General features: G+C 45.4%; 1 protein-coding gene across 1 annotated transcript; it reads left to right on the top strand.

The window, feature by feature from the left end:
* Window positions 1-1,420: 1,420 nt before the first annotated feature.
* Window positions 1,421-23,709, top strand: LOC121584702 (protein crumbs homolog 1-like). Its single transcript, XM_041900754.2, has 13 exons — window positions 1,421-1,677; window positions 7,276-7,971; window positions 8,214-8,409; window positions 8,986-9,125; window positions 9,765-9,950; window positions 10,113-10,226; window positions 12,968-13,963; window positions 14,187-14,746; window positions 14,926-15,091; window positions 15,942-16,803; window positions 16,904-17,020; window positions 21,385-21,511; window positions 21,771-23,709. Exons 1-13 carry the CDS (start codon window positions 1,608-1,610, stop codon window positions 21,990-21,992), a joined length of 4,452 nt encoding a protein of 1,483 aa, XP_041756688.1. The 5' UTR covers window positions 1,421-1,607; the 3' UTR covers window positions 21,993-23,709.
* Window positions 23,710-27,144: the final 3,435 nt, after the last annotated feature.

Here is a 27,144-nt window from a genome sequence, read left to right as displayed (position 1 = left end):
GCTTGGGCTCAGGACTCTGCTTTGGGGTGCGGAGGGGCTACCCAGCTGCCACGGGGGGCTCCGCTGTCCCGCTTTGTGTTAGAGTGCGACGGGATAAGCCCCCCACTCACAAAGGACCCGGCTAGCCATTGATGGACCCCTCATACACTCATTAAACCTGGACTGGACCTCTCTCCACTCCAGCAACTGTTGTAAGGCTAGTGCAGGAGGCTATAGTAACATTAAGACCTGGCTTAACACATTTATAAGAGATGCAGGGATACTTTTGAGAGAAAATATTTGTTAAAGTAAGTTCAGTATTATGGTCTACTTTGATCATATCAACAGGTGCATTTGTTGTTGGTACACACTGCCATAAAACTACACTGAACAAAAATATAAACACAACATGTAAAGTTTTGGTCCCATGTTTCATGAGCTGAAGTAAAAGATCCCAGAAATTTTCCATAAGCACAAAAAGCTTATTTCTCTTAGATTTTCTGCACAAATGTGTTTACATCCCTGTTTTGAGCATTTCTCATTTGCCAAGAAAATCCATACACCTGACAGGTGTGGCATATCAAGAATCTGATTAAACAGCATGATCATTACACAGGTGCACCTTGTGCTGGGGACAATAAAAGGCCACTCTAAAATATGCAGTTTTCTCATACAACACAATGCCACAGACGTCTCAAGTTTTGAGGGAGCATGCAATTGGCATGCTGACTGCAGGAATGTCCACCAGAGCTGTTGCCAGAGAATTTAAAGTTAATTTCTCTACCATAAGCCGCCTCCAACGTCATTTTAGCGAATGTGGCAGAATGTCCAACCAGCCTTCCAACCGCAGACCAGGTGTATGGCGTTGTGTGGGCGAGTAGTTTGCTGATGTCATTGTTGTGAACATGGTGGCGGTGGGGTAATGTTATGGGCAGGCATAAGCTACGGACAACGAACACAATTGCATTTTATTAATGGCAATTTGAATGCACAAAAATACCATGACGAGATCCTGAGGCCCACTGTGAAGCCCATTTTTTTTATGTATCTGTGACCAACAGATGCATATCTGTATTCCCAGTCATGTGAAATCTATAGATTAGGGCCTAATGAAATTATTTCAATTGACTGATTTCCTCATATGAACTGTAACTCAGTAAAATCAATGAAATTGTTGCATGTTGCGTTTATATTTTTGTGCAGTATATTTAGATATTGTTTCAGAAAGTGATATAAAGTGGGGAGAGAGGAATGAAGAGAGAGGAGGAAATAGACCTCAGTAAGTGAGAGGGAGAGGAAAAAGGGGTGTAGCAGAAAGAGAGCTCTAGAGAGAAAAACAGTCCATGTCAGTAAATCCAGGCCATGTTTTCTTTGGCCTCTCTCTGCAGGGGTGATTACTCTGCCTTACTCTAGCCAGCCAAGCTCTGTCCCCAGAGAGCTCACACACACACTCACAGTACTGACTACTGACCAAGCATGGAGAGCCTGCAGCACACTTCCAGCTAACTTCTATTGGAGCAGAGAGTTGATCGGCTGGACCAGTATGCTGGGCGGGGACCCTGTGGAGGAGTGACAGGCAGCAGTACTGAGGCTGGACGTTACGGGACCCAGTGGGTCCCATCACCGCCATGGAGTTTGGGAGGTTTCTTTTCAAGTACCAAAGAACTTTGCTGCTCACCATGATAATGTTCAAACTGGGTAGGACTTTTGATCAACTACTAGGTGTATGAATACTAGAATACTCTATGTGTTGTTTTGAGTGTGAATAATGAGAAGTGTGTGTGCACTTGTATGTGTGAGTATTAATGGGGAAAATAGTGATGTGAAAATGTGTGTGTGTGTGTGTATATGGGTGTGTGTGTGTGTGCGTGTGTGTGTGTGTCTGTTTGTGTGTGTGTGTGTGTGTGTGTGTGTGTGTGTGTGTAGGAGATAGGGACAGTGCTGTAATAGGGCATTAGCAAGGTGGGAGGATGTTACAGGAAGACAAGCGGTAGTAGCCAGCTGGCAGACAGGTTGTTGTAGTTGGTGTTAATCTGAGTGCAGTCTCCCTTCAATAAGTTATTTATTATTTAATTATACGGCTGGTCCCATTTAGACATCTCTTTAAGAGAACCAAGAGAGACTTGCCCGAAGAAGAGAGCTATCAAACATTTGTTACATATAATACATAAAACAAGAATTGTGGTAAAATTATGTCACTATAATTTATCAGCCATTACTATGTAAGACACTATAAGATATAATTGGCTTGAGCGCTTATCATTAATTTAATTCATAGTTCACAATGAACTAACATGGTGAGATAATTGGCTTTTGTTATTAATCCCTGATAACCCATGTCTTCTATGATAGGAGCATTAAGACTAGTAGAGAGATGAAGACAGGAGGGAGCGTGGGGTGGGATTGGGGTGCCGTTGGTTGGGGGATATTTTGAACCCCACCTAATGATGCGTTGACCCATTTTTCCTGTGGCCCTGTGGGAAGCGTCTGAACCTCGTTAATTTGGACAGACTGACAGGACGGGACGGCTAGAGCGGATTGCATGCAGGGGCCATTGTTACCCATCACCATGGTGACGGGCTAAGAGTCTGGCCGCACCACTTTTTGTCTAAACTATGAATGGAGAGAGAGGCAAGTGTTCGGAGAAGTGTGGAAAAACAAACAGTATATTTAGATTTTATGGCTGATGGAAAAATATCTACAATATTGAATCAACCATATAAAATACTATCTTGACAACAATATGGCTCCTTCAATGTTAAACCCACACGAAACACAAACGTTTAAATCTCTGACTAACATCACAGGATAACTGTGACTAAACATGTGAGAATTTGTGCTTTTTAAAGCAAAGTGAATCACCACAGTGAAGCCTTTTGAGTATGAATACAGTTTTGGACAAAGCACAACACTGGCATGGCTTGGCTGGCAGTCCCCTGTGGTGACCAAATAGAATTCCTCTAACTAGAACTTGTGTTAGAGCCAGGAGCGTCCTCTCACATTAGTCATGGCATCATTGGTCCACACCCCATAGTGTGGGTTTCAATTGACATTTGACTTGGAGTTTATGTAAAGGTTATGTTTGGGTAACTATTGTTGGTAATTGTTATCATGGGGCAGGGTAAAAAAGTGCTAAAGTATAATATCTAATAATCATCTCTTATCTTCCTGCTGCGTTCTCCCACACTGTTAGAGGGATGCTCTGACAGACTCACTCTAGAGTTGAGGCTGGGAAGTTAGGATGGTCCCATGACAAGTACCTGACTCTGCTCTGTGTTTATCTTGATTCCTGGGGGTCAAGTGCTTGGTGCAGTGCAGTGCCAGAGAACAGCGTCGTAATCTACCCATAACCATGATCTATGAACTGTTTGACTTGGGAGGCAGCAGTGACATCAGCACATTGGAATGTTTCAGGGATGACTGGTCTGGCTGCAGCAGGATAGACCAGTCAGAGACGCCGACTGTCTCAGCCAATCACCACCCCCCACACTACTACTAGTCTGATATGGGGTCCAGGTTGTACCAGCTACACTACACTACTTAATCATCTTTGGGTCTTATAAAAGCGCTATATACACTGAGTGTACAAAACATTAGGAACACCTTTCTAATATTGAGTTGCAACCCCTTTTGCCTTCAGAACAGCCTCAATTCGTTGGGGAATGGACTCTACAAGGTGTTGAAAGCATTCCACAGAGATGCTGGCCCATGTTGACTACAATGCGTTCCACGGTTGTGTCAAGTTGACTGGATCTCCTTTGGGTTGGTGGACCATTCTTGATCCACACAGGAAACTGTTGAGCATGAAAAACCCAGCAGTGTTGCAGTTCTTGACACACTCAAACTGGTGTGCTTGGCATACCCATACCATACCCTGTTCAAAGGCACTTACATATTTTGTCTTGCCCTCTGAATGGCACACATACACAATCCATGTCTCAACTGTCTCAAGGCTTAAAATCCTTCTTTAACCTGTCACCTCCCCTTCATCTACACTGGTTGAAGTGGATTTAACAAGTGACATCAATAAGGGATCATAGCTTTCACCTGGATTCACCTGGCCAGTCTATGTCATGGAAAGAGCAGGTGTTCTTAATGTTTTGTAAACTCAGTGTATATACGATTTTGGCTTACTGACACACTCCTCTTCCCCCAGGTCTCACTAACGGCACCTTTGAAAGCAATGCTCTGCAGTTCACTGCTAATGGCTCGCTAGTTGCCTCGGTGACCAGTGTCTGTTCCTAATGTTTTGTACACTCAGTGCAATCCTATGCATTATGATTATGTCTGGAGCATGTTTAACACACTAATATAAAGGGAACAGAAAACCAGATCCATTACACCATGAGTTAAGGGAAGCTTGTGAGTTGATGGGTTGAGAGTAGGAGGAACTGACGAAACTGGGGGTCGAAACAAACGTTCCAGTGTGTCTGGGGTATCAGGGCATTAGTGGAGAACAGGGAAGGTGTTTCGAATAGACAGATTACAGCAGGGGAAGCAGACTGACTGACAACAAGTAGACTGTGACACACTACCTTACAGTAGGACATTATCAGTGGTCAGTGGTCTCCAACCCTTGTCATGGAGAGCAACAAGTTGTGCTGGCTTTTGTCAATAATCATAAACCTGATCACACACAACTAATCTATGTGATGATCAGTTGATTTATTTAATCAGGTGCTGAACTGGATCAACATCCTGCCCACCCTGCAGCTCTTCAGCACTATGGGTGGTCACATTATAGTAACAGGTGTAGGTGTTAGGGTTAACATGAAGGTACCAGATAGGTGTTAGTGGTGACACAGGAGGGATATAGACGTGCTAAAGGGGTACAGTAGGTGTTACTGTGGATAGAGGGACAGGTGTTTTATAAGGAGGGGTGACTAACAACCCACTGGGCATACACTGGTTGAATCAATGTTGTTTCCACATCATTTCAACAAAATTACGTTGAGCCAATGTGGAATTGACGTTGAATTGACGTCTGTGCCCAGTGGGAAGGGACAGAGAAATATTCACAATGTGACCTGCCCTTTAAGATAAGCTGTGAGTGACTCTAGTACGGAAAGAACTCTCATGTAAACACATGTTAAAAATCCCTGCTAATGCACTTTGTTAAATACAGTATCAACAATACCAGTATATTGAATAACTCTGATAAGCCAGAAGCTATACATCTGTGTTCATTAGGTCGATACTTTAGTAATCTAATCAAATCAGGATTTAAGACAACATACACATTCCATAAATGTAATTATGTTTTCAATAGGAACACATTATGAGGACACACACAGCATTTACATTTGACATTTTAGTCATTTAGCAGACACTTTTATCCAGAGCAATTTACAGTTAGTGCATTCATCTTAAGATAGCTAGGCGAGACAAGCACATATCACTGCTAGTAGGGGGGTGGGATGCGAGGGGGAGTGGTGATGTAGGATTATTTAAGATACTCTTTGAAGAGGTAGGGTTTCAGATGTTTTCGGAAGATGGTCAGGGACTCTGCTGTCCTAGCTTCAGGGGGAAGCTGGTTCCACCATTGGGGTGCCAGGACAGAGAAGAGCTTTGACTGGGCTGAGCGGGAGCTGCCCTCCCGTAGGGGTAGGAGGGCCAAACGACCAGAGGAGTACTTGGGTTGAGGTGTAGGGTTTGATTATAGCCTGAAGGTAGGGAGGGGCAGTTCCACAGTTTTGTCCCCTTCATATTCAAATATTTTAGCACTGTAAGCTTATTATTTTCCATAAAGGAAATTCTGCAACAAAAGTGTTTGCTATGTCCTCAACAACTATAGCGGAAAATCGAACCAGGGTCAAACAGTCTGTGATTATTAAACTAGTGAATGACAACCTGATGCAGTGTGTATTACGATGGCCCATGCGGTCAGGCCCAAGTTAGAGTAGTAGTGGTCAGAGTGAAGGGAACTTTCATTGATGAAGTCTCAGGTAACAGCTGCTCACACAGTGATTGTCTAATAAGTTTACTCCTAACACCATCTGCTGTGTTCACTCTAGAAAGTGGGGCTTTTTACTCTTCATTAAGAGAGTGCTCTGTAAGCGCCTCAAAAGCTGAGACAAAGGGAGAGGTCAAAGGTACTGTAGCTCATTAGTCTACTAATGAGCTCGTAGGATGTCACGCCTGTAAAAACTCTCATTGCTAATACTTGGTCATCTCGTTGGCAATGTTCCCTCAACATTTTTTTGGCACTGAGCAAATTTCTGGTCTGCTGAGCGCAAACTTGAACGTTGTGAAAATTCTGTGCAACTTCTGGCGCGTGTTTATTGTGAACACTGAGGCTGTACACACTTTAAGGTACAGTTATAACAGTGGCCAAGGAGGCTGCTGTGGCTATTTGATCATAATGTAGGCCTATCAGAGTGGTCTACCATCAAAAACAATGGAGAAAAAGCATCCCATAACATTTTAACATGGAAATACTGCAGCTGTTCTATCATTCAGCCTACAGTAGCAGCCAATGAGTGGTGTTCAATCTAGACGTGAGACATTTGGAAAAAATATACAGGGCTTGACATTAACCTGTTTATCCACTTGTCCTTCAGACAAGGAGGTGACTGAAAATATGCTGTTTGATGCAAGAAACCACTTTACAAAATAAAGTTAATTATTATTCCCATACCAATATTACAGAGAATCAGACACATTATGCTACTCTCTGCCTATTGGCTACTTAGCTTTTGCAAGCCTGTCTCAAAATACAACACTTCCCCTTTAACACAGATACAATGCTCTTTACCTGACTCACTTTTCAAAGATGGCTAGAAATGCACACGTTTTGTGCTATTGTAGGAAGCAACCACTCCCCCATTTCTGACTAGAAACAAGCTATAACTGGGCTAATAACTCACTAACTAGCAAAGCATATGAACAAATGTGCACACGTGGCTACATGCAGCTCTTGCTTTGATCTCAAAACAAGTGCATCTACTCGGGACCACTCATGCTGTGAACACAGTCCAGTTCAAAGTGAATGGCACAGATCCATATATGGCAGGGGAAAACTAGAAAGTTGAGTGAAGTTCAATCTTGTGCTTCTCTGCTGGGGCTGATATTTCTTCTGCACTGCAGTCCCAGGGGAGCTGCGCGCCCGCAAGTGCGCAGCTTAGAGGGAACATTGCTCACTGGTAATTCTTTACCAGTGTAATAGACTGGTCTTAATACTTTACCAGACTTTACCAGTGATTATCTCACAGCAGTTTCATCAAGTCCAACTTTGGAGCTTGATAAGGCCTACTCATTCATGTTAAATACGGATGTTTTTATTCTTCCTGCCTACAGGTATACTGTGCACAGCAGCAGACCAGTGTCTGTTATCCCCGTGTCAGAATGGAGGTACATGTGTGGACTATATGGGCAACTACACGTGTCTCTGCCCCAGATGGCCAGTCCGCTACACGGGCAAGGAATGTAGGGAGCTGTACGACCCCTGTGTCTACGATGCCCCTTGCGCCAACTGTACCAGCACACTGGGCACAGGGGTCTACACCTGCCACTGCACTGACGGCTTTGCAGGGACCAACTGCACACTCAACATCAACAGGTGTTTGAGCAACCCATGTAAAGGGGGTGTCAGGTCCCACTGTGTGGACAGGGTGGACGGCTACACCTGCCACTGTCCCCCTGGCTATGGAGGAGAACAGTGCCAGGAAAGGATCAGGGACTGCACTGAGGAGCCGTGCCACAACGATGCCACCTGTGTTGGCACACCAGATGGGTATGAGTGCCAGTGCGGCCCGGGTTTCCAGGGGAGGGACTGTGAGGAGAACATAGATGACTGTAAGTCCCTCCCTTGTCAGAACGGAGCCATCTGTAAAGACGGCGTCAACGGATACCAGTGCTTCTGTGTGCCTGGTTTCCAAGGCTACCACTGCGACCTGGACATTAACGAGTGTGCGTCGCGGCCGTGTGAGAACAACGGGACCTGTGTCAATGAGGTGGACCACTATGAGTGCAACTGTCTGTTAGGATTCAAAGGTGAGACAGTCTCTGTTTAGGTCAGTGCAATGTATCCTGCTGTCTTTAGAGTGTGAGGGAACTACCCTTTCTCCATAATTCAGCGCCTTTAGTTAAGAGTTCACTACTAAACCAACCTCATATAGAAACTACAAACGTTTAATACACCATATTCATTGTTGCTTCCTTAGACCTCAGAGCTCAGTTGTTTTCCTCATGGTGAAACCCATCATATGGAGCTGTGTCTGTGTTGTGTGTGGCAGGGGTGAACTGTGAAGTGGAGATAGATGACTGTGAGGAGCAGCCCTGCCAGAATGGAGCCACCTGCCACGACCATGTGGGCCTGTACACCTGTGAGTGTGTGTCCGGGTACGAGGGCCATGAATGTGAGCTGGACATTGATGAGTGTGCCAGCGGACCCTGTCTCAACGAGGGCAACTGTACAGACCTGGTGAACAGGTAAGGCGGCTCCTACTCTCTCTCCTCTTATAGGCTGAATCAGCTGCTTAACCCCAATGTGTCGGTGAGCAGTATGTCAGTCGAGGGATTCCTTCCAGAGAGTAAAGTTTAACAGGGCAAGGATAAGGATTAATCTGCTTATTCGGATGGTAATTAATCATGAGGTTGGGAAGTTAGGAAAACCTGACAGAGCTTCATCAGACCTGGGTTGTTAACCTTGATAATACAGAGATACATTAGATTGAACCAATTAGATTTGTTAATCAATAAATGCCATATAGGTGGTCTAAAGAGGTCTAGTGGTCTAAGCTGTTTCGAATCTGGCCCACTGCTATTTCAGCATAATCTGGAGTGGGATTTCCCTACCAAAAAAACTTAAGGAGGGTGGAATTCCACTCTCTTAAAAAAGAGCCTGTAGATCAGAAATCATATACTAGATTAGAAACTTCACAGCTAAGGCTGTTTACCATATCTACTGGCTGTGCTGAGATCCCACAGTGTTTTCATACATCAAAGCTGTCCCAGTTTCACTGAAATAAGATGGATCAAAGTTGCCTCTGTAACTCTCCTCCTCAGCTATGAGTGTGACTGCATTGGGACAGGCTTCACAGGAGAGCAATGTGAAGTGGACATCCCAGAGTGTGCTTCTGACCCCTGCCAGAACGGAGCTACCTGCCTAGAGGGAATCAACCAATATAGCTGTGCCTGCTGGCCAGGTACACACACCAAATATTCCGGCAGTGTACCCACTTCTCACCAAATGAGGGAGTAGTAACAATCAGCTGTCTGTCATGTCTGCCAAGCTTTCGCTTCGCTACACTACAGGAAGTATTACACACGCAGGGATTATTGGACAAGGCTATTTGATCTGCTATCTGACACTAAAACAGAGAGTGAGTGGGAACATCCTAAGTGTCAGGAGTGTGTTGAAATGAAAAGCTCCAGGCGCCTCCAGGCAGCCTTTTACAGACATTTCAAACCCTCTTCTTGGTAAGATTGGGTTCTTGGAGTTTCCCAGATGTAAATCAAAGAGATAAAGGGTAAAAGGTATGTAGTTTAGAGGACAAGAAGGGGGAGTGGTATGAGACATAGCGAAATACCTATAATAGTCTATAATAGTGTAGTACTAACTGTGGTGTCAATCCTCAATGCCATCTAGTGCAGAACTGGTGCAACTGCAGGGCCATGAGCAATAGGAAAACAAAGATGATCCTCAATAATAAATCATAATATGGGAGAACACATTATATTGTTGTATTTTGATGCATAAAGACATGATGATAGGTACTGTATGTGTGTATTGAACAAGGTGGTACTGTGTGGTCCAGTTTTAATAATGGCTGTGTGCGTTGCAGGTTATGAAGGGAAGAACTGCCAGGTGGATATAGATGAGTGTGAGCTGGAGCCCTGTGAGAATGGAGGAGAGTGTTTCCAGCGCTCAGAGCTGCTGCACTACGGGGTGCTGTCTGGACTGCAGGACAGGGAGTTCAACTATGAGGATGCAGCTGGGTTCCTCTGCCACTGTCAACCTGGGTTTGCTGGTAAGGCAAAACACTCATTTTCATACTTGGTGACCTCATGATCATTGAATCCTTTAATAATAAGATCTGATTGAATAGGAATCCATTGATATTGTAATCAATGTTAATTTGAGTTGAGGGTAAGTTAATGAGTACGTAAGTAATGTGTCCTGTCTCTTGCAGGAGAGAGCTGTGAGCTGAATGTGAACGAGTGTGAGTCTGCCCCGTGTCAGAACGGAGGGAGCTGTGAGGACCTGGTTAACTCATATTGGTGTGTCTGTCTACCTGGATTTACAGGTAAGACTGGCACTCTTTTTCACTATGTAATAATACAGCTCTTTATGTGCAAAGAATCCCTGAGCTTCTCTTAATATCTATCAGTTTATAGAGAAAATAAATCTCCAGGGCTGGCTCTAGCCTTTGGGGGCCCTAGGTGCACATTTTGTAATGACTTATGCCATGTTAATATGATGTCTGTGTGAGAATGACAAACAAAATCAATGGGGGCCCCCTGGAGATCAGGGCCCCTGGGCATGTGCCCTGAGTGCCCGTTCGGTATTTGGCCATGATTACTACAAGTTTAAATAGCTAGCTAGACTAACTACCAATCTATTGCACAACCAAAATTCGAAATGAAACCGGGTGTATTCTACTATTCTTACTCTCAATAGTAAGTTGAGACCCCGACTGAGTTCTTTTTTGGGTCGGGGACCCCCTAACGGCCAGGGGCCCTAAGCGACCGCTTATTGCGCTTATGCCTGGAACTGGCCCTGGAAATCCCATAGTGATAGCTCTTTGGATTCACTTGCTGAGCAGTGAGCAAAACAATAATTGGTTAATCCTGCCCCTGCTGACCATTCCTGCTGGAACTGGTCTGCTTGGGTATTAGATAGCTTTAATACCACCATCAGTCAAAACAGAGATAAAACCACGCTGAAAGTTTGACCTTGAGTTTAGTACAAGTAAAGGTGGGCAGGAAAACCACCCATGAATAACTCTGAATAACAGAGTTATTAACTATGAATAACAACTGAATATGAAACAAAGTCTATCTCCAGTTTCTTAGGTGACCTGCCGTGTACAGGGGCTTTGACAGGGCGGGTATTTGTTTATTTGTTTATTTGGATCCCCATTAGCTTTTGCAGAAGCATCAGCTACTCTTCCTGGGGTCCACCCAAAACGTAACAAAACAAAACACTGATAGACAAGGATAGTCACAAATTGAAAATACAACGATACACAAACAATACAACAAAAAAACTATATAAACAATACAACTAAAAAATGATGTGAGTGTTAGAGTTTGTCTGTGTGTGCCCCCTCACTGTCCCCGCCATTCCATGAGATGTTGTTTAATCCGTTTTTGAAAGGTAATTTTGCTGTTTGCTTGAGTAATTGGAGATGGAAGGGAGTTCCATGCGATCATGGCTCTGAATAATACTGTGCGTTGCCGTGAATTCATTTTGGACTTGGGGACTGTGACGAGGGGAATCCAAATGGAGGGGCATGGCAGTAGAAGAACAACAAAGCCCATAAAACCTGCTGCCATATGTCAGTTGCACTGCCTGGGCATTAAACATAGGTCTTTAATCAAGTATACCAGGGGGAAGAGAGATTAGCACAAAGCTGCTTAAGCCTTATCAACTGCTAATGAATAAAAGCAGGCATGAAAGACCCTCTCATCCCAAAAACAAAACCTGTTACCAATTAGTACAGAATGCATTGTGATACTCCTAGCCCTAGGCTATTTGCACTGTAAGCATACTTCCATATATTGTAACCAGGCATCAGCAAAATAGAGGGGACATAACACACACGCGCACAACAAGATAATATGACTGCATATTCTCTGTGATTCCATGAGTTTCCATTGCACGTGCAGATATAGTACTCAGAAACCATCTCCTGTGATTAGAATGCCGTCTGCCACTAGCGGGCATCCATAACATAGACCAGGAGGGACTGCAGCCCAACATTCCTGTTGTCAGCACGGACAGAAGCCAGCTGGGTGGGAGGCTTAGGGGAGGCTGCATGCAGGCATGAGGGAGGGAGAGAAGGAGGGTGGGCTAGGCTGGTGTAATCACTTCTGCCTGCCTGGTACAGAGGGGAGTGTATGGACTGTGTGTATGTGTGTGTGTGTGTGTGTGTGTGTGTGTGTGTGTGTGTGTGTGTGTGTGTGTGTGTGTGTGTGTGTGTGTGTGTGTGTGTGTGTGTGTGTGTGTGTGTGTGTGTGTGTGTGTGTGTGTGAGTGAGACAGAGAGGGAGAGAAGGGGCACGAGTTGGATCTCTTCTGTGGGATCTGTTTAGCTATATGTGTGTGTTTACTGCTCTGGGAGAATGAGGGGGCTACTGCTACTACTGCTGCTGGCTGTGTGGTGTGGGCCATGGGGACAGACAGGTAAACACCTCAGACTTACAGTAGAGGAAGGGCTGCTAGGACAGGCTGTGTGTTTATGTGGGGGAGGTAGAGGGCTGGAGGGGGGCGCATGGAGCGATGTTATTGTTTTTACTTGTGCGGTGAGGAGTTTTAGTGGGTTTTGCTGATGTGTAAACTTTCTGGGCTCATTTCTTACTAAGTGTATTATAGTCCCATTGATTTACTATATATACTGTAAATAATTTAGCAATATTCTTGACAGCATTTGTTTTTTAAATGTGATTTTAATGTAACTGGGCTCACATCCGTACCAATATTTCAACTGTCAGATCAATTCAATTAACGTCACAGTGATTACTTTAATTGTGTAAGGCTACCTGCATCAGTAATTTCATCATTAGTAAACTGTCATAGTCTAATCAAGTGCTTCCTGGAGAGTCTCATGCGTGCCAGTGTACTTAGTTCCATATCTGATTAACTCATTTGGTTTGATTAGGGAGACTCTGATTAACTTATTGGTTTGGTTCAGGAGACCCTTATGCTGAATCTCTCTGTGTGGCTGAGGGACAGCGCTGTCTGGCAGAGACCGACATGACCAAAACCTTAAGCCAGATACATGTCAAACATGAAGAACTAACGGTGTGTTATGTTTTCGTTCCAGGTGTGCACTGCGAGGTAGACATTGACGAGTGTGAGAGCGAGCCCTGTCAGAACGGAGGGTCCTGCCAGGACGGCGCCAACGCCTACACCTGCCACTGTGTGGAGGCAGAGCTAGGGGAGGAGCCATGGGGCAGCCGTAACTGTGACGTCCGTCTGATTGGCTGCAGGGAACACCTGTGTGAGAACGGAGCCACCTGTGTGCCTATCCTAAGCCAAGAAGAGGATGGTGATGAGGACGGGGTTGAACAAGAGCATGGCCACACCTGCCTTTGTCCCCCGGGCTTCACTGGGAAGCACTGCAGCATCCCCACCACCTTCTCCTTCAACACAGAGGGCTATGTCCTCATTCAGCTCCCTCCTATAGCTAACAGGAGCAGGAGAGAGATAGACCCCCACCACCAGGACCACCATGGGCTCCACGTCCAGCTGCGCTTCAAGACAACTCTGCCTGACATGCTGCTGTTCTACATAGGGGCTGAGCACTACTTTGTGTCCCTGGAGATCGTGGGGAGCCTCCTCAAGGCTAGAGCTAGATCAGGGAAGGAGCTACAGGCCACCTACCATCTCCCAGTCAACGACGGAGACTGGCATGAGGCCAAAGTGACCATGGATGAGAAGCTGGTGCTGATGGTCAAAGGACCAGGCTGTGACAATGACGAGGGATGCACTGTGGAGGACGAAGGACACAACCAACTGGTCTTCTTCCAACCTGGATCCTTCCCAAAGGTCTATGTGGGGGGGGCCCCCCAGAAGTATCTGGACAACACAGACAGCAGGAAGGGTTTCATTGGCTGCATGGAGGATCTACATGTTGACCACCAGCGTGTTCTGCCCCAGGATATCTCTCCAGAGCACGTCCAAGACATGGAGCTGGGCTGCAACAAGACTGACTGGTGTCATCCTGACCCCTGCCATCATCGTGGGCAGTGTATTGACCTGTGGACTAGCTTCAGCTGTGAGTGTGATCGACCCTATCATGGCTCCCTGTGTGAAGAACGTAAGAACTGTTATATCTTTAAAAAATTACTACATTTTAGTTTTCAAATATTGTTTTTATAATTATGTAAAAACTATACAATAAACTGTAAACACCAGGTGCTGACAATATACAATCATTTAAAGGGGCTTACTCAACTTACAACCAGTTTCCTTCAACTACACTGGTTTGTACAGGTTTTGTCATTCCCACTGAAAGCGTTGCTTTTTGTTGCTTCCCTCAGAATACCCCTCATGGACATTCAGTAATGAAGAAACAGTGAGCTATGCTGCCTTCAACATCAACAAAACTGATGCTGAGAACTTCAACATCTCCTTCTTCCTGCGCTCTCTGAAGCCCAGCGGCCTGCTCTTCCAGCTGAGGAGAGGGAGGAGGGCCTACCTCACCCTGTACCTGCGGGAGGGAACCCTGGTCTTCAACAGCCCCCCCACCACTCTGTTCTCTAACGGTACCTACATCACCAGCGGACAGAGGGAGCTGGTCGCTGTGGTGGTACGCCAGGGTCAGGTAGGGTTCAGGCAGGCTGGTACACAGCTCTCCCTGGGGAGGGTGAGGATGGAACGGGGGGATGTGGTGTACATCGGGGGTCTGCCTCCGGGGGAGTCCACTGCCCCCTGGGGAGGTCACTTCAAAGGCTGCCTGCAGGACATCACTCTGGACCGCATGCAGCTGTATCCCAACCACACAAAGGAGGAGTGCCACACCCACGAAACGTACCAGTGCTACTTCCCAAACAAAGCTGAGAACGTGTTGGATGGCTGTGTCAGTGATGAGGCATGCAAGGTACAGTAACGTCAATGGCAACTTTAATCTTTAGAGATGTATTACTGTAACTGCAGGAAGTGGGTGTAACTGTTCAAGGAAACTTGGTACAAGAGCTGGCTAGATTTGTAAGGTTAGGGTCCTGACTACGACTTTTCAGTTCAGTCTTTGTAACAGACTAATTTCTATGTTCTCCTCAGACTGGTCCCTGTCAGAATGGAGGAATGTGCATGGTCACCTGGAATGACTTTGAGTGCACCTGTCCCATGAACTTCTCTGGCAGGAGATGTGATACACGCGTGTGGTGTGTCAGCGACCCCTGTGTCATGGGCAGCCAGTGTGTGGATCTAGTTGACGGTTACGAGTGTAAGTGGACTTTTTTGATTGTATACATTATCTCTCTCCCTTTCTCTTTACTACAGTCTCACTCTCTTACTGTCTTTCAGCCATAAACATGCAAACAAAATAACAAACACCATGTAATATTGAAAGGTATGACTGTACACTGAGTGTACAAAACATTAAGAACACCTTCCTAATATGGAGTTGCACCCCCTTTTGCCCTCAGAACAGCTTCAATTCGTCAGGGCATGGACTCTACAATGTGTCGAAAGCGTTCCACAGGGATGCTGACACCAATGCTTCACACAGTTGTGTCAAGTTGGCTGGATGTCCTTTGGGTGGTGGACCATTCTTGATACACATGGGAAACTGTTGAGCGTGAAAAACCCAGCAGCGTTGCAGTTCTTGACACAAACCGGTGTGCCTGGCACCTACTACCATCCCCATTCAAAGGCAGTTAAATCTTTTGTCTTTCCCATTCACCCTCTGAATGGCACACATACACAATCCATGTCTCAATTGTCTCAAGGCTTAAAATCCTTCTTTAACCTGTCTCCTCCCCTTTGTCTACGCTGATTGAAGTGGATTTAACAAGTGACATCAATAAGGGATCATAGCTTTCAACTGGATTCACCTGGTCAGTCTATGTCATGGAAAGAGCAGGTGTTCTTAATGTTTTGTATACTCAGTTTATATACGATATATATATATTTTTTTTAAATCTTTTTTTTATATTTTTTTTCGGGGGGAATGGATCAGCTTAATATTGCAGATAGATTGTATCTTCTATCAATGTAATTGTCTGCATCACTTCCAATGCATCACTTCAGTTTATATACGATATTGCCTTACTGACACACTCCTCTTCCCCCAGGTCTCACTAACGCCACCTTTGAGAGCAATGCTCTGCAGTTCACTGCTAACGGCTCGCTAGTCGCCTCGGTGACCAGTGTCTCCCTGGACATACGTACGCGGAAGGAGAACGGCGTGCTGCTGCGGGCCACTAACGGAGCAGAGGTCTTCTGTCTGGGTCTGCTCAACTCCTCCCTGCTAGTCAAACTACTGAGCGGCAACAGCCTGGAGTTGCAGGCATTCACCAGTGACCTGCCCATCTCAGACGGGACCTGGCACCATCTCCACCTGGCCATGGCCGAACCCCTGCAACCTATGTCCCGCTGGCGCCTCACTGTGGACGGGCGCAGGGTGGGCAGCACCATGGGCACAGCCGGGAATCTCAACTTCCTCAACGACACCACTGTGTGGCTGGCAGAGAACTACACGGGCTGTCTGGGGGAGGTGAGGGTGGGAGGAGTCTACCTACCCCTGGTGGACAACCAGGATGCCCCCCAGGCAGCCCAGTTTATCAGGCAGGTGGGGCAGGAGCCCAAGATTGGATGTATTGGTGCCGATTTGTGCCAGTCCCAGCCCTGCCTCAACCAGGGCTCCTGCCAGGACCTCTGGAACCTGTTAAACTGCAGCTGTGCCCCAGGCTGGGAGGGACAGTTCTGCCAGAGGGACACAGATGAGTGTGCCACAGGCCCCTGTGCCCATGGCACCTGCACAGACCTGCTGGCAGACTACCAGTGTGTGTGTCAAAAAGGCTGGGGAGGCAGAGACTGTGATGAGGAGGTGGATGACTGCCTGGAGAACAGCTGTTTGAATGGGGGCTCCTGTCTGGACGGGATGGGCACCTACCACTGCGTCTGCCTCCCTGGATACAGCGGCCGCCGCTGTCAGTGAGTACCACAAACTAGTGCATGCTCCTGACTGGAAAAATCACAACACTGTGTGCGTGTGTTTAGTATGTGTAGAAGTTATTATGTGTGTGTTCTATAGGTGGAGATTCCCTCCACAGCAATGTGATGAGGACACGCAGTGTGACAACGGTGGAGTCTGCATGGATGAGATCTGGGGTGCCAACTGCACCTGCAAGCCTGGATACACTGGGGACTGGTGAGATCACCAACCTATTTCAATTTTTCCATAGACACTAATATTTTTGAGGACTAAAAACGACTAAAAAGCATGCTCAATGGACTAGGCTTAAAGGTAAACTGCCTCTTAGAACCAACTTTTCTGGTTTTAAACAGCCTATGTGGCATCGATATGAGTCAGAATCATTAATTCTAGTGTCAAAATTGACTACAAAGTGTACATTTTTGTCATAAAGTCAGTCTCGTCCAAATCTGAGTTTTGTAAGCGAGTTCGTCACAACTTACTGAAGGTTTGAGTATGGATAATGATCATGCCCACTTGCCCAGTGCCCACTAACACGAGAGAAGCAGCTGTGCTGATTGCGCTCTAGCAGCTGCGTTAGCTCTATCCAATCATAGCAGCCAGAACTTCCAGACAGAGAAACAAGCTTTTTGTTTGCAAGGCATGGTGATTGAAGATGGCTGCCGGTGCGGCCATGAGGTGGTGGTAAGATGGCGGACAGGAAAAAAATAAGAAAAGTGGAACATATTATAAGTAAATATGGAATGGGGGAATGCACAAGCCTTCTGGAAGATCTGATGAAGGAGAAGATGGTGGACAGGAAAAACATAAAAAGGAGAAAGGTGGAACATGTTTTGAGTGACTATGGAATGGTGGATCACACAGAACTTTTGGAAGAGCTACAGAAGGAAATTGAACATCAAAAGAGTCAGGATTAATTAACTGCGGTGGCAGGTGCGGTGAAGACCGCTGAGTTTGAGCCTCGTCCTGATGATGACAAAGATGATTCTGGCCCTGTGGGAGTGAGATTCTTTGGAGAGAATGGATTCTTGCCTTCTGGCAGATCCATATGTGGTGTCAGGTTGGGTGGAGAAGAGGTTAGGGACTGTTGAATTGGTGAAAGTAACTTGAAGTGGACTCGTGATTCTTTTTTGCGTTTCTTCTGTCCAGAAGGAGTAGGCGCTCCGGACCACGCGACTAGAGACAAGAGCTGTGACTTGCTTTGCTCTCCGGAGCAGGGCACCATTGAAGGGAGTGATAACAGGGGTGGTGTTAAGTGTGGAAGAGGATAAACTGAAATGGAAGATTCCCGGTGTCTGTGACGCCTGCCATTTGGTGTGACGCAGTGCCGGTGAAGAGTGTGGTGAAACGGAGAGGACACTGTATTTCCTGCTGAGTTTTGATGCAGAGTCTTTGCCCGACAAGGTCAAGTAAGGATGTGTAATTTATCCCATGAGAGAGTTTGTCCCGAACCCATTACGGTGTTTTAGGTGCCAATCTTATGGTCATGTTGCAGCAGTGTGTAGGAGGGAGATTCCTAGATGTGAGAAGTGTGCAGGTGGCCATGAGACAAAGGAATGTGTAGTATAGTTGGAAAGAGTTGTGTGTGTTAGCTGTGGGGGTGCCCATGGTGCTGGAGATCGGAGGTGTCCGGTGAGAGAAAGGCAGGTTGAGGTTGCCAGGATCAGAGTAGTACAGAAGGTGTTGTATGCTGAGGCAGTGAAGAGAGTAGTAGAGGAAGATGGGTACAGGGCGAGGGATCCTGAGAGTATTCCTGTGAGTAGGCAAAGGCCAATGGAGAGTGATAGGAATAATATGTGCTTCAGTAAGGTAGGTTTCTTAGCATTCATAGCCATGGTTGTGGTGGCAGCTGCAGAGAAGTACTTGGGATTGCGAGATTTTACTGCAGAAGAGTTTTACTGTGAGAATGCTGTTCATTGACTACAGCTCAGTGTTCAACACCATAGTGCCCATAAAGCTCATCACTAAGCTAAGGACCCTGGGACTAAACACCTCCCTCTGCAACTGGATCCTGGACTTCCTGACGGGCCGCCCCCAGGTGATAAGGGTAGGCAACAACACATCTGCTACGCTGATCCTCAACAAGGGGGCTCCTCAGGGGTGCTTGCTTAGTCCCCTCCTGTACTCCCTGTTTACCCATGACTGCGTGGCCAAGCACGACTCCAACACCATCATTAAGTTTGCTGACGACACAATGGTGGTTGGCCTGATCACCGACAATGATGAGACAGCCTATAGGGAGGAGGTCAGAGACCTGGCAGTGTGGTGCCAGGACAACAACCTCTCCCTCAACGTGAGCAAGACAAAGGAGATGATCGTGGATTACAGGAAAAGGAGGGCCGAACATGCCCCCATTCACATCGACGGGGCTGTAGTGGAGCGTGTCGAGAGTTTCAAGTTCCTTGATATCCACATCACCAACAAACTATCATGGTCCAAACACACCAAGAAAGTAATGAAGAGGGAACGACAACGCCTTTTCCCCCTCAGGAGACTGAAAAGATTTGGCATGGGTCCCCAGATCCTCAAAAAGTTATACAGCTGCACCATCGAGAGTATCCTGACCGGTTGCATCACCGCCTGGTATGGCAACTGCTCGGCATCTGACCGTAAGGTGCTACAGAGGGTAATGCGTACAGCCCAGTACATCACTGGGGCCAAGCTTCCGGCCATCCAGGACCTATATACTAGGCGGTGTCAGAGGAAGGCCCAAAACATTGTCAAAGACTCCAGTCACCCAAGTCATAGAATGTTCTCTCTGCTACCGCACGGCAAGCAGTACCGGAGCGCCAAGTCTCGGTCCAAAAGGCTCCTTAACAGCTTCTACCCCCAAGTCATAAGACTGCTGAACAATTAATCAAATGGCCACCCGGACTATTTTCTTAACTCAATTTTCTTAAAACTGCATTGTTGGTTAAGGGCTTGTTGTATTTGACGCATGTGACAAATAAAAATGGATTTGAATTGATTTCATACTATTTAGCACTTACCGTTTAGCAGAAAGTATGCAGTATGCCATGGCTGCAACGCAGTAGCGCCTCCTGACTGGCTGAGGTGGGCGGGGCTGAGTCCGGGTAGATTTTTTCAAATTCAACATACATGCATCGCATTAACCAGCCTGATAATAGCTCATTTCCAAGTAAATTAATTTCTCTAAACTCTGAATAAAATAGGATTGGAGTTATAGGCCTACTCAGGCTGGTTATAGGCAGCCTATCACGTTCAACCTATACCGTAGCCCATCTATCCTATTAAAAAGGACTAAAGACAGAAACAGATAATTTGGTTCCATTTCAACATATTTATTAGTGAAACCAAAGTGCTGTAACATACAATATATAAATGAAATCAAATAGCCTAGTACACACACCAAAACCTTTAGAATATTCAAATCAAAAGGCTATTGCACAGAAAAACGTGGACAGTCGTGTGCATCGCAAAGTCAGAACCGCTGGACAGCAACATCATAAACTAAAGCACTGATCATTGGGAACGAGATCAGAATGACTGCTTAGGCTTGATCCAAAAAAATAGGTAGCCTACAAAACTAAAACAATCCATATGTTCAAATCAAAAGGCCTAAATAACATGACATCAATAAAGCAGCCACATCCTGAGTCCCCGGTGCCGACACATTCAGAAATTAAAAGATGTTTGAGTATTTAGTTTAAAAGCTCTGACGAAGGCCAAGAGAACGAGAAACACTTTTCAATGAGAAAACAGAAATCCACTTTGGGTAAAAGTCAAGATCATTTTAAGGAGAACAAAACTACTTAGCCTACATTTGAACAGCACTGCAGAAGCTTCACTATTCTGCATCTTCCCAATTAAGTAGCCTAGTTTTGTAGTTTGGCTACTTGAAGAGAACTAGGGCCTATCACTCGCAGCCCATCTCTTCCAATGCATTGTGGAAAAGTGTGCATCGAATTCTACTAGATGAAGAGACTAAATTAGTATAACCTCCTGGCATTTAAAGCATACTCGATTTTCGAAAATTCACACACTATAAAACATTATATTTTCGCATACTGAGATTGCATTGTTTCCCACTATTTGTTGATTTCGGTAGCGCATCCCCATATCTAACTGATCAGCTGTTGTCAAAGCCAAAATGAGTATGACATCCGGGCTTTTAAAATATACTAAAAAAATTTAATGTGGCATATTATTAAACAAAAAAAATTCGCATATTCAAACGGCCTACTATTTAGGACCCAAGTGTGAGTATTTGGACAGAGTTGGAACTTAGCTAGCTAGCAAGTGATTTTGGGCACTGACAAACAACGTAAAATTGTGTGACTAAGACCTCCTCCCACATCAAACCACACCCCCAAGACAACTCTCGTTTGGCTTCAGTCATGGCCGCTAGCATTTCTTAATGAGCAATCTTCAAAACAAGGCCAAAATAGGATGTGCAGTCACCCTTTAACCTGTGTCCGGTAAACAAGCCCTATATGTCTACAGTTAAAATGCTGTCTATGTCAGTGGGTGGACAGTGTAAGGTTCCTATTGTAAGTACAGAGAGCTGTGGTCCTGCTGGTGTGTCAGTGTTGTGTTGAACCCCTGATGTTCTCTCCCAGGTGTGAGGCAGAGATAGATGAGTGTGAGTCCAGACCCTGTCTCAACGGTGCTACCTGCCTGGACCGACTCAACAGCTTCCAGTGTGTGTGTGTGCCGGGCTTCAGTGGCACACAGTGTGAAAGTAATGTAGGTGACCACATACTGTATCTCCCCATATCACACTCAGTAACTAACAGTCTGCATGTAACCAGTACATAGTGTAGGTGTATATATTACAGTAGTCTAGTATGCAATGCTAATGTATGTTGAGTATCAAAAACTTATACACAGACCAGATTGGATCAAAAGAGCTGATGTATTTAAACTATTTAAACTGTAGATCCTTTAATCTCAGTTTGAGTGAGAAGTAAGTTAGGCCTGTTGTCCTGCTCTGTCCCCTCTGTAGAGACAGGAGCAGAGGGAACGCGTGCCCTGGCTAGTGGTGGCCATCCCTCTGGCCAGCCTGTGTGTGCTGCTGGCCGTGGTGGCCCTGGTCTTCATGGTGCTGACCACCCGCAAAAAGCGCCAGTCAGAGGGCACCTACAGTCCCAGTGCCCAGGAGGTGGCAGGGGCACGGCTGGAGATGGGCAGCGTGCTCAAAGTGCCCCCTGAGGAGAGGCTCATATGAGCCATACACACAACAGAAACACACACTTCCTTCGCTTGACTGCATACACCTACACTCCCTGGCTCAGACACACAAACAGACAGGCGAGGACTGGTCAGACTCATTAAGAGGTGTCCAAGGGGCAAAAGGCCACCAGTGGTGTGGATATATGCCCTCACAGTGGTGCCCCCACTGCTGCTGCTGGATCATGGTGGTGGGGGTGGTTAAACCCAGAGCTCATCCCTCTATGGAAAGAAGTGACGTGGTCTGTCAGAGCCTCAGAAACAGGCAGGATAGAGGCTGAAAGAGCCGGTCTTCTTCCCAAGACTCGAGCACTGCTGTCGGGTTGAGTGTCATCAGCTAATCCCCTCTCTGGAGTGATGAACCATACTGGATTCCAGTGTCTTTCTATACAATACCTACAGTACCTGTGAACATTCTGTACCCCACATTGATTATGCGTGAGTTCACACTAATGACGACATTGTATTTTTTCTCGGGATGTGCGCTATATAAGTTAACAGGCTATACCAACTATGTTCTTTCTGACTGTGTAAATAATGATCTTATTTCTACATCTTTTATGTGTTTTTGTTCATGTCACTGTCTTATGCAAATGTATGAGGTGCTCCTAAAACTCCTAGAAAGTGGATTGAGACCATGTTAATGTTATCAGCTATCTTAAACTCTGATGCCACAGTCTTCAGACAGGTTACATTTACCCAAACCTACACTCCTGTCTCTTACTCTATGCTCACCAGTGCCACTAACTTAACCAGCCAAGTGATCAATGGACGTTTTCGCTGTCCACCAAAGGTGCTGAAGCTAGATATTGTGCTGTAGTTATTTTCTGTAACTATGGATGTTGTACCACATTTATACTGTAACTGAGCTAATTTCTATCAAATTAGCTTGATATTAAGTTTATGCAAGACCCTACTAAACGCAAATCATTGAAAGATAACTATTTGTTATGAATTGACTTCCAAATTACTTTATGAATTAGTTGTTTGTATGTGCCTTCCTAACAGAATGAATGGAATGCTGACAAACCCAACATTTTACTCCTGTATATTGTATCTATATGTTGGATGGAGCCATGTATTGTCTCAAAGGGAAACGCACTGTGATGATTGTATTGATATGACAGACAGATAGACAGAGCATGCTGCCTGTTTCAGCTCTGTTGGGCCTCCTCCTCTTATTCCTGCTGGGCTGGATGATATTATACTGGGAGACATGGTACTGTGTATACACTGACGTCAGCTCTGCTCCAGCGCTGGATTTCACAGAATACATTCCAGTGTTGGGTTCAATTCAGTTTTCAATAAAGTCAATTCAGGAAGTGAACATAGCCCATTGCTTTCTATGGGGAATTGTCAATTGAAAACTGATTTGACCCCAATCCTGGTACACCCTGGATTAATCTACAACAGGGGATAGAGTGGACTGATCTGTATTTCAGCACTGAACAGTATGGTAGGAGCTTACACTGGACGCATCTCTACTCAAGCAGTACCATGTACAGTGTACTCAACAGTATGGGATGCTGGGTAGGCTACACTGGTATGTACAAGGAGTATTCTGTGATTCTGTAAAATGTGATTGGATAGCAACACTGTAACATTATGTAATTGTATATAATGTGATTTATTCAAAACTCAAAAGTTTCTACTGGATTTCAACAGTTAAACTGCTGCAAAAGAGCTCATATAAAATAAGGATAATTAAAAAACAAGTAATGGATCTACTGTGTACATTTCTGTTTGTAACTATCCTATAAGTCAACGGTTATCCTATAAGGCACAACTTATTCCACAGAGGGCCAGATGTCTGCGGGTTTTCGCTCCACCCTTGTACTTGATTGATGAATTACGGTTACTAATTAGTAAGGAACTCCCCTCATATGGTTGTCTAGGTCTTAATTGAAAGGAAAAATCAAAAACCTGCAGACACTCGGCCCTCTATGGAATGAGTTTGACGTCCCTGCTATAAGGGTTTGGCTATCTATTTGTTAAATAGAATTTGCAATTCAATGCCTATTGTTTGTGTCCTTTAAATGAATGCAATGCTCCTGAATGGATCCCCTCCCTCAGTAGGAAGAGAAGGGAAGCAGCGAGGGAGTAGAGCGACACAGGGCATGTTTGCAATGCCTACATTTAATAGAAAAATACACTGAATAGAGATGCGGTATCTCACAAGCAGAGGGCTGTTTCTTCTCATAACGTAACACATCTATGAGCTGGAAGAGAGGACCCTTCAGACATGACAGAGAAATCTTCTCTCTCTCATCCCAAATGAAACGAAGAGTATGATTCCAGTTTTAGAATTAGCTCACTGATCCAAGAGAATGGGAACTGGCCTATGCTGTTGAAACGGAGGGACCCAAGATAAAAATTCTAAATGAAATCTTATCTGCTGACATAATATGAGAACAACTGAGGGAACTACAATGATTTCACTCATCCTTCTGGAGTAGAAAAAGCCACGGCACTTACTGTCCCTCCCCAGGAGTGGGGCTGGCACAGAGGGACACAGCCAGGATAAGGGCCAGAGACAGAGATGTGAAGCCTGATCCACACAAGCAAGAAAACCCACAGGAGGGAGTGCTGAGCATAGAAGAGACATTTGGGAAGGACTATTGTTACCGTTTACAGTATTGCTGACAAAGGTGCTTACATTTATGTGAAAAGGTTGGAATAATGATGGTGGCTGAATATCCTGAGGGATCATTCCATTTATAGATAATCCTTTAACATCACACTCTCCATCTTATCTCCTTCTCTTTCTCTCTCTTTCTCTCTCTTTCTCTATCTTTCTCTCTCTCTCTCTCTCTCTCTCTCTCTCTCTCTCTCTCTCTCTCTCTCTCTCTCTCTCTCTCTCTCTCTCTCTCTCTTCCGCTCTCTTTCTCTCACTCTGCACATCCCTCCTTCCTCACTCTCTAGCCTCTTTGAAGAGCTAATGGTGAATTCCTTTGTGTCTTTGTCAGAACTCCACCCTCAGAGCAGTGCAGTGGTGGTCAGTGCTTCTCTCCCTTCCTAATGAACAGAACTGTAGAGGAAAGGAACGCTGGCTGGCTTCTTCCCTGATCCACAGTGTGGGGGCGGAGGAGGCAGGAATGCTGGGCTGGAATCTACCCACGCACGCACACACACACTGGGCAGCTCTAATTCCGATACCCCTCCCAGCCATAAAGGAGGGTAGACAATATTCCTTACCTAGATATGATGTAATCTACTGTACAATGTAGAACATACTTACTTTTATATTACTTACTATCTTAACACAACCTTCCAGGTATCTGACACCTTACAGTAGATATGCCATAAAAGCTTTCACAGACTCCAACACAATTTCTACACAATGTTCTCAGCTTAGGGAAGCCTGATGAAGACAATTTGCTGTTGTGAATGCTACACTATTTTTGTGAAAATAGATGATTGATCTCATCTAAAAACATAAATTTCCCTCGATCTGGGTACTCAGACTACAGTAAGTAGTCTAAATAAAGATAGATAGATAGATAGATAAAGAGGGAGGAAAGGAGAGAAATAAAGATAGAAACTTGGACAAAGACAATCCAGCACCCAGATGAGCCTTGCACTGTTCTCCAGCACCCCTCCTCCTGAGCCCTGAGAGATGGGTGCCTGGTGTGCAGCGCTGGTGTGTGACAGCCCTGACAGACGAGGACTGTTCCTGGGTAAGTATCATGTCAGGAGGAGGCGGCGCGCGGCGGTATCAGCCATCATGGTGCCAGCTCTCGCTCTAATGAGGGAGACGGCCGTCTCCTGCTCTCTCCCACGTGTCAGGAATCGCCGACAAATCAGAAGAGCGTCACGCAGGCCACAAATGATACGTTGACAAATGCAGATATTTCACTTTTAATTGACACTAAGAGATGGAGATGATCCCGCTGCCAGGGCTTCTGAGGAGACAATGACATGGAGAGAGAGGGAGGAAGAGAGATAGAGTGAAAATAGAGAAAAGCAGAGATGTAAAGAGCTATAGATAACGAAAGATGTAGGAATACGCTGGAAGGATGTTTAATATTTGTACAGGATGTCATTCTCCCTGTATTCTCCACACGTAGTTGAGGAGGAGAATAAAAGCAGGCTAAGATTAGAAGTGTGTTTCTGAGGCTTGTCAGCCCGTCGTGATAGCCTTGCGTGGGGAAAGTCTGCTCTGCATTGATACAGCAGCATTGAGGCTTACAGCTGATTGACTGTACTGTAACTGTACCAAACCCTGCCAATCATTAACCACTCATTTAGCCAGGTGTGCCTTCAGTACACAAATGTTTGTCACTGCTCTGGCAGACACAGGGTGAATTATGGATTCACTTGATATGGTAAGAACTGCCTGTGTTTATGCTCATAATAGACCCAACAAATATTTGGCTCTTCAGCCGGTAATAACAGGTGTACAGTACTATGTGGTATAGAAATCATGCATTTGATTTCCAGACTTATTGCCTGAGAAGTCTTTAATTGAGCAGTATAGCTGTAAATTCAGATCACTGTGCACAATTACTCAATGAAATACCATTTGGTCTAATTGTTTTCAAAAGACAGATTTCTCAAGTCATATCTTTGGCGCTGACCTGCTGGGACCGTTTATTCATGAGCTGCAATTCCCTTTTCTCACCACTAGAGAGCAAGAGTGAGCTGCAGTACTGAGAAGGAGGGGGACAGAAGGAGAGGAGAATGCAGTAAGAATGAATGTGTTTATTCCACATTTTGGGGTTTGCTCATCAGATCAGTTTAAATGGAGAAACCTCACATCCTCCCCAGTTCTCCTGGATAAAGCTGTGGCCCAGAGTGTAGCTCACCCTGTCTCTGGCACCATGCAGACTGCCAGCATCTCTGAAGCTCCACACACACGCACGCACGCACACGCACACGCACACGCAGACACACACACACACACAATTAGATATCTAGCTGTCATGCAGACTCTTGGATGTTAAATTGGACTAATGGGTGTGAACTATACAGCCGAATAATGACTCAATTGCATACTGTCTGATCTGTGAAAAACCCTGTCCCTGCTCACCTTAAAGTGTCTACTAGAATTGAAAGCAACCAATACCTCCGGATTCCTTCGAGTTTAGCCTGAATTGTTTGACTTGAGGGTATTTTTCTCACGGAAGCATGAGTTTAAGAGGACAAAGTTT

The sequence above is a fragment of the Coregonus clupeaformis genome, chromosome 16, assembly GCF_020615455.1.
Source record: "Coregonus clupeaformis isolate EN_2021a chromosome 16, ASM2061545v1, whole genome shotgun sequence".
NCBI classification, from domain to species: Eukaryota; Metazoa; Chordata; class Actinopteri; order Salmoniformes; family Salmonidae; genus Coregonus; species Coregonus clupeaformis.
Note: the sequence above shows the minus strand (reverse complement) of the source record. Positions and strands in the feature narration are given on the sequence as shown.

Excerpts from the sequence above, each read along its gene's own strand:
- LOC121584702 (XM_041900754.2), top strand. The coding sequence starts at position 1,608 with ATGGAGTTTGGGAGGTTTCTTTTCAAGTACCAAAGAACTTTGCTGCTC. Across the intron at positions 9,951-10,112 it reads CTGTCAACCTGGGTTTGCTG|GAGAGAGCTGTGAGCTGAAT; the intron begins GTAAGGCAAAAC and ends TGTCTCTTGCAG. Across the intron at positions 16,804-16,903 it reads TACAGCGGCCGCCGCTGTCA|GTGGAGATTCCCTCCACAGC; the intron begins GTGAGTACCACA and ends TGTGTTCTATAG.